Below are 10,634 nucleotides of genomic sequence, written 5' to 3' on the forward strand. Positions count from 1 at the left end.
CTGTATCTTGCACATAGAGATCAGTGGGAAAATCTTGAAACCGTAGCCATAAAAAAATATATGATTACAAGTACATGGCTAGACGGAAATTCGGCTAGAAAAGGCATAATTTATTCATAAATAATTGAAGGATTCATTTTCTTTTAAAACTACGTATGCACAAAAAAACTATATAGTTGTTTTTTTATTTTTTTTTATGCTATAATTTGTTTTTTTGTACAAAATTGTTTAATTTTAATAAAGTTTGAAATGTTTATCTTGAAAGTGGTTACAAGGTTCATTTCTCAAAAATCATCATGGCGTCCTACATACCAGAAAATTTTTGGCAGAATGGCCCCCGTCCAGGAGCGTTTTACAGCCTTCCTGGGAATAAATCGTCATCGTCTTACGAGCCAGCTAAACATACACTGTGAGATTTTCATATGGTTTTATTTTGGAATCACAGATCGTATCAGAAATGTTAAAATGTTATTGTTAAATTGCCGTCGAAATGGTCCGTCATTTTCACACTTGCACTTTTCGCCCCATCTTTTGTCCAGTGACCTATATAAATGTCCAGGTCGCCCCACTTAAATGATTTGTTGCAGTCATACTCATTATTTATAGTGATTAGTTGTCATTTCTTTTTAGGACAGCTGGCGACATTATATATAGATAGAGCCTAGATACCTTCATAAAGAATCTGCTTCAATTTATGATTTAAATTAAACTTCTTTTTTATTTTGATTGTTTCTTGTTTTCTGGACGTTTTATTTTCTAATTTAATATTGAAATAACAATGGCTGTGACAAAAACATAGTGTCAGCTAGGCCTTCTTACTGACTGAAGAGGCCTTAGGGCCTAAGTTATTTTGGGGGGAAAATGTTGCAACCTGACGCCACTTTTTTCTTCATAAGCCTATCATCTCAATAAGGTCATTCATTGCAAAAATGATGATAACATGAATCTGGGACTAGTGAGAATCTTTTGCAATTTTGTTAGGAAATACTTTTAAAAAAATCTTGACTCTCCATAGACTTTGTACACAATCGTGGAAGTGGTATGTCAGGTTGTAAATTTTTTTTTCCATTTTTGTAATTCATTTGTTTTTGGAAGTGATAAATACCTCAAACATGCCAAATACAAGTCTGATTTTGTAAGTATGCAAAGTACTAGTCCGAGTAACATCTTTCAAGTCTGTCATGTCTAGTTCTCCTGCCAATTTACTGGACTACCTCCGTAAATATCGGCCACACCCTGCGCGATCATATTTGTCACTTGTACTTTTATTTTCTTCGATTTTCACATTCAGACTTTGCCGCTAGTGTATTTACGCTTTGGAAGCGTAATACACGTACTAGCAATGAAAACAAATGTCTGCTTTCTCAGATGTCTACTTTTCATGTAATTTCCAGAGCCTCGTATTCTTTGGAGGCTCATTTGTGCACGTTTTAAGTGTAACTAAATTCCAACATGACAACGCACAGTGCATCCTTAGTTAGTACAGTCAATAAATAGCGCCCTGCTTATTCATCCTGCACATCCTTGTAGTTACTTAAAGACGATTTCGAACATGTGCTGACTATTGAATTATGTAATTACACAGTCTTGAGCTTACTACCTATATCGATGGGTGGCTTTCCCCCTCTATTCCTTGGGGAAATAATATAGCTACTTGTCACTCTTCTGTTGACGTTGTCCAACAACAATGTTCGGTTGGTTTGGAACACAAAAAATGGAGCCAATGACAATATTCAGTATAGCCGAATGTTCAGTATAGCGGTGTTCGATATAGGTGTTATGTCATGGGAACAGTCAAGGTTGCAGGGCATTTGTGTTTGTAAACACACCTGACTTGTTTGATGATGCTGGCTATGGAAAACGTTGAAGTTTTGGGGCATTTTGTAAAAAATCTAAAAGTTTTCTTTTCTCACTGAATACTGAATGTGATGAGTTGAACTCTTCAGGGAATTCAATTCTGGCCTCCAGGCACCTCCTGTGAACTTTTGGGCAAATTTGATGAACTTGTATTTTTGGGTCAAAAACTGACTTTTTCGATGATGCCGGCTATGGAAAACGTTGAAGTTTTGGGGGCATTTTGTAAAAAATCTCAATTTTTTCTTTTCTCACTGGATACTGAATGTAATGAGTTGAACTCTTCATGGAATTCAATTCTGGCCTCTAGGCACCTTGTGTGAACTTTTGAGGACATTTGATGAACTTGTATTTTTGGGTCAAAAACTGACTTTTTCGATGATGCCAGCTATGGAAAACGTTGAAGTTTTGGGGCATTTTGTAAAAAGCGAAAAAGTTTTGTTTTCTCACTGGATACTGAATGTAATGAGTTAATCTCTTCAGGGAATTCAATTCTGGCCTCTAGGCACCTCTGGTAAACTTTTGAGCAAATTTTGTCGAGTTGGATTTTTGGGTCAAAAACTGACTTTTTCGATGATGCCGGCTATGGAAGACGTTGAAGTTTTGGGGGCATTTTGTAAAAAGCCAAAAAGATTTGTTTTCTCACTGGATACTGAATGTAATGAGTTAAACTCGTCAGAAAATTCAATTCTGGCCTCTAGGCACCTCTTGTAAACTTTTGAGCAACTTTTGAGCAATTTTTGTCGAGTTGGATTTTTGGGCCAAAAACTGACTTTTTCGATGATGCCTGCTATGGAAAACATTGAAGTTTTGGGGGCATTTTGTAAAAAGCCAAAAAGATTTGTTTTCTCACTGGATACTGAATGTAATAAGTTAAAGTCTTCATAAAATTCAAATCTGGCCTCTCTGCACCTCTTGTAAACTTTTGAGCAATTTTTGTCGAGTTGGATTTTTGGGTCAAAAACTGACTTTTTCGATGATGCCGGCTATGGAAAACGTTGAAGTTTTGGGGCATTTGGTAAAAAAGCCAAAAAGATTGTTTTCTCACTGGATACTGAATATAATGAGTTAAACTTTTCAGGAAATTCAATTCTGGCCTCTAGGCACCTCTTGTAAACTTTTGAGCAATTTTTGTGGAGTTGGATTTTTGGGTCAAAAACTGACTTTTTCGATGATGCTGACTATGAAAGACGTTGAAGTTTTGGGGGCATTTTGTAAAAAAGCGAAAAAGTTTTGTTTTCTCACTGGATACTGAATGTAATGAGGTGAGCTCTTCAGGGAATTCAATTCTGGCCTCTAGGCACCTCTTGTAAACTTTTGAGCAATTTTTATCGAGTTGGATTTTTGGGTCAAAAACTGACTTTTTCGATGATGCCGGCTATGGAAAACGTTGAAGTTTTGGGGCATTTGGTAAAAAAGCGAAAAGTTTTGTTTTCTCACTGGATACTGAATGTAATGAGTTGAACTCTTCAGGGAATTCAATTCTGGCCTCTAGGCACCTCTTGTTAACCTTTGAGCAATTTTTGTCGAGTGGGATTTTTAGGTCAAAAACTGACTTTTTCGATGATGCCGGCTATGGAAAACGTTGAAGTTTTGGGGGCATTTTGTAAAAAAGCCAAAAAGATTGTTTTCTCACTGGATACTGAATGTAATGAGTTAAACTTTTCAGGAAATTCAATTCTGGCCTCCAGGCACCTCTTGTAAACTTTTGAGCAATTTTTGTCGAGTTGGATTTTTGGGTCAAAAACTGAATTTTTCGATAATGCCGGCTATGGAAAACGTTGAAGTTTTGGGGGCATTTGGTAAAAAAGCGAAAAAGTTTTGTTTTCTCACTGGATACTGAATGTAATGAGTTGAACTCTTCAGGGAATTCAATTCTGGCCTCTAGGCACCTCTTGTAAACTTTTGAGCAATTTTTGTCGAGTTGGATTTTTGGGTCAAAAACTGACTTTTTTGATGATGCCGGCTATGGAAAACGTTGAAGTTTTGGGGGCATTTTGTAAAAAGCCAAAAAGAATGTTTTCTCACTGGATACTGAATGTAATAAGTTAAAGTCTTCATAAAATTCAAATCTGGCCTCTCTGCACCTCTTGTAAACTTTTGAGCAATTTTTGTCGAGTTGGATTTTTGGTCAAAAACTGACTTTTTCGATGATGCCGGCTATGGAAAACGTTGAAGTTTTGGGGGCATTTTGTAAAAAAGCCAAAAAGATTGTTTTCTCACTGGATACTGAATGTAATGAGTTAAACTTTTCAGGAAATTCAATTCTGGCCTCCAGGCACCTCTTGTAAACTTTTGAGCAATTTTTGTCGAGTTGGATTTTTGGGTCAAAAACTGACTTTTTCGATAATGCCGGCTATGGAAAACGTTGAAGTTTTGGGGGCATTTTGTAAAAAGCCAAAAAGATTGTTTTCTCACTGGATACTGAATGTAGTGAGTTAAACTTTTCAGGAAATTCAATTCTGGCCTCCAGGCACCTCTTGTAAACTTTTGAGCAATTTTTGTCGAGTTGGATTTTTGGGTCAAAAACTGACTTTTTCGATAATGCCGGCTATGGAAAACGTTGAAGTTTTGGGGGCATTTTGTAAAAAGCCAAAAAGATTGTTTTCTCACTGGATACTGAATGTAATGAGTTAAACTTTTCAGGAAATTCAATTCTGGCCTCTAGGCAACTCTTGTTAACTTTTGAGCAAATTTGGTCGAGTTGGATTTTTGGGTCAAAATCTGACTTTTTCGATGATGCCGGCTATGGAAAACGTTGAAGTTTTGGGGCATTTGGTAAAAAAGCGAAAAAGTTTTGTTTTCTCACTGGATACTGAATGTAATGAGTTGAACTCTTCAGGGAATTCAATTCTGGCCTCTAGGCACTCCTTGTAAACTTTTGAGCAATTTTTGTGGAGTTGGATTTTTGGGTCAGAAACTGACTTTTTCGATGATGCCGGCTATGGAAAACGTTGAAGTTTTGGGGGCATTTTGTAAAAAGCCAAAAAGAATGTTTTCTCACTGGATACTGAATGTAATGAGTTAAACTTTTCAGGAAATTCATTTCTGGCCTCTAGGCACCTCTTGTAAACTTTTGAGCAATTTTTGTCGAGTTGGATTTTTGGGTCAAAAACTGACTTTTTCGATGATGCCGGCTATGGAAAACGTTAAAGTTTTTGGGCATTTGGTAAAAAAGCGAAAAAGTTTTGTTTTCTCACTGGATACTGAATGTAATGAGTTGAACTCTTCAGGGAATTCAATTCTGGCCTCTAGGCACCTCTTGTAAACTTTTGAGCAATTTTTGTGGAGTTGGATTTTTGGGTCAAAGACTGACTTTTTCGATGATGCCGGCTATGGAAAACGTTGAAGTTTTGGGGGCATTTTGTAAAAAGCCAAAAAGAATGTTTTCTCACTGGATACTGAATGTAATGAGTTAAACTTTTCAGGAAATTCATTTCTGGCCTCTAGGCACCTCTTGTAAACTTGTGAGCAATTTTTGTCGAGTTGGATTTTTGGGTCAAAAACTGACTTTTTCGATGATGCCGGCTATGGAAAACGTTGAAGTTTTGGGGCATTTGGTAAAAAAGCGAAAAAATTTTGTTTACTCACTGGATACTGAATGTAATGAGTTGAACTCTTCAGGGAATTCAATTCTGGCCCCTAGGCACCTCTTGTAAACTTTTGAGCAATTTTTATCGAGTTGGATTTTTGGGTCAAAAACTGACTTTTTCGATGATGCCGGCTATGGAAAACGTTGAAGTTTTGGGGCATTTGGTAAAAAAGCGAAAAGTTTTGTTTTCTCACTGGATACTGAATGTAATGAGTTGAACTCTTCAGGGAATTCAATTCTGGCCTCTAGGCACCTCTTGTAAACCTTTGAGCAATTTTTGTCGAGTGGGATTTTTAGGTCAAAAACTGACTTTTTCGATGATGCCGGCTATGGAAAACGTTGAAGTTTTGGGGGCATTTTGTAAAAAAGCCAAAAAGATTGTTTTCTCACTGGATACTGAATGTAATGAGTTAAACTTTTCAGGAATTCAATTCTGGCCTCCAGGCACCTCTTGTAAACTTTTGAGCAATTTTTGTCGAGTTGGATTTTTGGGTCAAAAACTGACTTTTTCGATAATGCCGGCTATGGAAAACGTTGAAGTTTTGGGGGCATTTTGTAAAAAGCCAAAAAGATTGTTTTCTCACTGGATACTGAATGTAATGAGTTAAACTTTTCAGGAAATTCAATTCTGGCCTCTAGGCAACTCTTGTTAACTTTTGAGCAATTTTTGTCGAGTTGGATTTTTGGGTCAAAAACTGACTTTTTCGATGATGCCGGCTATGGAAAACGTTGAAGTTTTGGGGGCATTTGGTAAAAAAGCGAAAAAGTTTTGTTTTCTCACTGGATACTGAATGTAATGAGTTGAACTCTTCAGGGAATTCAATTCTGGCCTCTAGGCACTCCTTGTAAACCTTTGAGCAATTTTTGTGGAGTTGGATTTTTGGGTCAGAAACTGACTTTTTCGATGATGCCGGCTATGGAAAACGTTGAAGTTTTGGGGGCATTTTGTAAAAAGCCAAAAAGAATGTTTTCTCACTGGATACTGAATGTAATGAGTTAAACTTTTCAGGAAATTCATTTCTGGCCTCTAGGCACCTCTTGTAAACTTTTGAGCAATTTTTGTCGAGTTGGATTTTTGGGTCAAAAACTGACTTTTTCGATGATGCCGGCTATGGAAAACGTTGAAGTTTTGGGGCATTTGGTAAAAAAGCGAAAAAGTTTTGTTTTCTCACTGGATACTGAATGTAATGAGTTGAACTCTTCAGGGAATTCAATTCTGGCCTCTAGGCACCTCTTGTAAACTTTTGAGCAATTTTTGTCGAGTTGGATTTTTGGGTCAAAAACTGACTTTTTTGATGATGCCGGCTATGGAAAAAGTTGAAGTTTTGGGGGCATTTTGTAAAAAGCCAAAAAGAATGTTTTCTCACTGGATACTGAATGTAATGAGTTAAACTTTTCAGGAAATTCATTTCTGGCCTCTAGGCACCTCTTGTAAACTTTTGAGCAATTTTTGTGGAGTTGGATTTTTGGGTCAAAAACTGACTTTTTCGATGATGCCGGCTATGGAAAACGTTGAAGTTTTGGGGGCATTTTGTAAAAAAGCCAAAAAGATTGTTTTCTCACTGGATACTGAATGTAATGAGTTAAACTTTTCAGGAAATTCAATTCTGGCCTCCAGGCACCTCTTGTAAACTTTTGAGCAATTTTTGTCGAGTTGGATTTTTGGGTCAAAAACTGACTTTTTCGATAATGCCGGCTATGGAAAACGTTGAAGTTTTGGGGCATTTTGTAAAAAGCCAAAAGATTGTTTTCTCACTGGATACTGAATGTAATGAGTTAAACTTTTCAGGAAATTCAATTCTGGCCTCTAGGCAACTCTTGTTAACTTTTGAGCAATTTTTGTCGAGTTGGATTTTTGGGTCAAAAACTGACTTTTTCGATGATGCCGGCTATGGAAAACGTTGAAGTTTTGGGGGCATTTGGTAAAAAAGCGAAAAAGTTTTGTTTTCTCACTGGATACTGAATGTAATGAGTTGAACTCTTCAGGGAATTCAATTCTGGCCTCTAGGCACTCCTTGTAAACCTTTGAGCAATTTTTGTGGAGTTGGATTTTTGGGTCAGAAACTGACTTTTTCGATGATGCCGGCTATGGAAAACGTTGAAGTTTTGGGGGCATTTTGTAAAAAGCCAAAAAGAATGTTTTCTCACTGGATACTGAATGTAATGAGTTAAACTTTTCAGGAAATTCATTTCTGGCCTCTAGGCACCTCTTGTAAACTTTTGAGCAATTTTTGTCGAGTTGGATTTTTGGGTCAAAAACTGACTTTTTCGATGATGCCGGCTATGGAAAACGTTGAAGTTTTGGGGCATTTGGTAAAAAAGCGAAAAAGTTTTCTTTTCTCACTGGATACTGAATGTAATGAGTTAAACTCTTCAGGGAATTCAATTCTGGCCTCTAGGCACCTCTTGTAAACTTTTGAGCAATTTTTGTCGAGTTGGATTTTTGGGTCAAAAACTGACTTTTTTGATGATGCCGGCTATGGAAAAAGTTGAAGTTTTGGGGGCATTTTGTAAAAAGCCAAAAAGAATGTTTTCTCACTGGATACTGAATGTAATGAGTTAAACTTTTCAGGAAATTCATTTCTGGCCTCTAGGCACCTCTTGTAAACTTTTGAGCAATTTTTGTGGAGTTGGATTTTTGGGTCAAAAACTGACTTTTTCGATGATGCCGGCTATGGAAAACGTTGAAGTTTTGGGGGCATTTTGTAAAAAAGCCAAAAAGATTGTTTTCTCACTGGATACTGAATGTAATGAGTTAAACTTTTCAGGAAATTCAATTCTGGCCTCCAGGCACTCCTTGTAAACTTTTGAGCAATTTTTGTGGAGTTGGATTTTTGGGTCAAAAACTGACTTTTTCGATAATGCCGGCTATGGAAAACGTTGAAGTTTTGGGGGCATTTTGTAAAAAGCCAAAAGATTGTTTTCTCACTGGATACTGAATGTAATGAGTTAAACTTTTCAGGAAATTCAATTCTGGCCTCTAGGCAACTCTTTTTAACTTTTGAGCAAATTTGGTCGAGTTGGATTTTTGGGTCAAAATCTGACTTTTTCGATGATGCCGGCTATGGAAAACGTTGAAGTTTTGGGGCATTTGGTAAAAAAGCGAAAAAGTTTTGTTTTCTCACTGGATACTGAATGTAATGAGTTGAACTCTTCAGGGAATTCAATTCTGGCCTCTAGGCACTCCTTGTAAACTTTTGAGCAATTTTTGTGGAGTTGGATTTTTGGGTCAGAAACTGACTTTTTCGATGATGCCGGCTATGGAAAACGTTGAAGTTTTGGGGGCATTTTGTAAAAAGCCAAAAAGATGTTTTCTCACTGGATACTGAATGTAATGAGTTAAACTTCAGGAAATTCATTTCTGGCCTCTAGGCACCTCTTGTAAACTTTTGAGCAATTTTTGTCAAGTTGGATTTTTGGGTCAAAAACTGACTTTTTCGATGATGCCGGCTATGGAAAACGTTGAAGTTTTGGGGCATTTGGTAAAAAAGCGAAAAAGTTTTGTTTTCTCACTGGATACTGAATGTAATGAGTTGAACTCTTCAGGAATTCAATTCTGGCCTCTAGGCACCTCTTGTAAACTTTTGAGCAATTTTTGTGGAGTTGGATTTTTGGGTCAAAAACTGACTTTTTCGATGATGCCGGCTATGGAAAACGTTGAAGTTTTGGGGGCATTTTGTAAAAAGCCAAAAAGAATGTTTTCTCACTGGATACTGAATGTAATGGGTTAAACTTTTCAGGAAATTCATTTCTGGCCTCTAGGCACCTCTTGTAAACTTTTGAGCAATTTTTGTCGAGTTGGATTTTTGGGTCAAAACTGACTTTTTCGATGATGCCGGCTATGGAAAACGTTGAAGTTTTGGGGCATTTGGTAAAAAAGCGAAAAAGTTTTGTTTACTCACTGGATACTGAATGTAATGAGTTGAACTCTTCAGGGAATTCAATTCTGGCCTCTAGGCACCTCTTGTAAACTTTTGAGCAATTTTTGTGGAGTTGGATTTTTGGGTCAAAAACTGACTTTTTTTTATGATGCCGGCTATGGAAAACGTTGAAGTTTTGGGGGCATTTTGTAAAAAGCCAAAAAGATTGTTTTCTCACTGCATACTGAATGTAATGAGTTAATCTCTTCAGGGAATTCAATTCTGCCTCTAGGCACCTCTGGTAAAACTTTTGAGCAATTTTTGTCGAGTTGGATTTTTTGGTCAAAAACTGACTTTTTCGATGATGCCGGCTATGGAAGACGTTGAAGTTTTGGGGGCATTTTGTAAAAGCCAAAAAGATTGTTTTCTCTCTCACTGGATACTGAATATAATGAGTTAAACTTTTCAGGAAATTCAATTCTGGCCTCTAGGCACCTCTTGTAAACTTTTGAGCAATTTTTGTGGAGTTGGATTTTTGGGTCAAAAACTGACTTTTTCGATGATGCCGGCTATGGAAGACGTGGAAGTTTTGGGGGCATTTTGTAAAAAAGCGAAAAAAATTTTGTTTTCTCTACTGGATACTGATGTAATGAGTGAGCTCTTCAGGGAATTCAATTCTGGCCTCTAGGCACCTCTTGTAAACTTTTGAGCAATTTTTATCGAGTTGGATTTTTGGGTCAAAAACTGACTTTTTCGATGATGCCGGCTATGGAAAACGTTGAAGTTTTGGGGCATTTGGTAAAAAAGCGAAAAAGTTTTGTTTTCTCACTGGATACTGAATGTAATGAGTTGAACTCTTCAGGAATTCAATTCTGGCCTCTAGGCACCTCTTGTAAACTTTTGAGCATTTTTTGTGGAGTTGGATTTTTGGGTCAAAAACTGACTTTTTTGATGATGCCGGCTATGGAAAAAGTTGAAGTTTTGGGGGCATTTTGTAAAAACCCAAAAAGATTGTTTTCTCACTGGATACTGAATGTAATGAGTTAAACTTTTCAGGAAATTCATTCTGTCCTCTAGGCACCTCTTGTAACTTTTGAGCAATTTTTGTGGAGTTGGATTTTTGGGTCAAAAACTGACTTTTTCGATGATGCCGGCTATGGAAAACGTTGAAGTTTTGGGGCATTTGGTAAAAAAGCAAAAAGTTTTTGTTTTCTCACTGGATACTGAATGTAATGAGTTGAACTCTTCAGAAAATTCAATTCTGGCCTCCAGGCACCTCTTGTAAACTTTTGAGCAATTTTTGTGGAGTTGGATTTTTGGGTCAAAAA

At 37.0% G+C, this 10,634-nt stretch overlaps 1 protein-coding gene across 1 annotated transcript in view; it reads left to right on the top strand.

Moving 5' to 3' along the window:
* The first annotated feature begins 266 nt into the window (after positions 1 to 266).
* LOC119729710 (proteasome subunit beta type-4-like) overlaps positions 267 to 10,634 on the top strand; it is a 16,715-nt gene continuing 6,347 nt past the window's right edge. The window contains exon 1 of the mRNA XM_038202405.1: positions 267 to 409. Coding sequence (XP_038058333.1) covers positions 297 to 409 — 113 coding nt within the window. The 5' untranslated portion in view covers positions 267 to 296. The remainder of the gene's footprint in view (positions 410 to 10,634) is intronic.

The sequence above is a fragment of the Patiria miniata genome, unplaced genomic scaffold, assembly GCF_015706575.1.
Source record: "Patiria miniata isolate m_02_andy unplaced genomic scaffold, ASM1570657v1 HiC_scaffold_21, whole genome shotgun sequence".
Lineage (NCBI taxonomy): Eukaryota > Metazoa > Echinodermata > Asteroidea > Valvatida > Asterinidae > Patiria > Patiria miniata.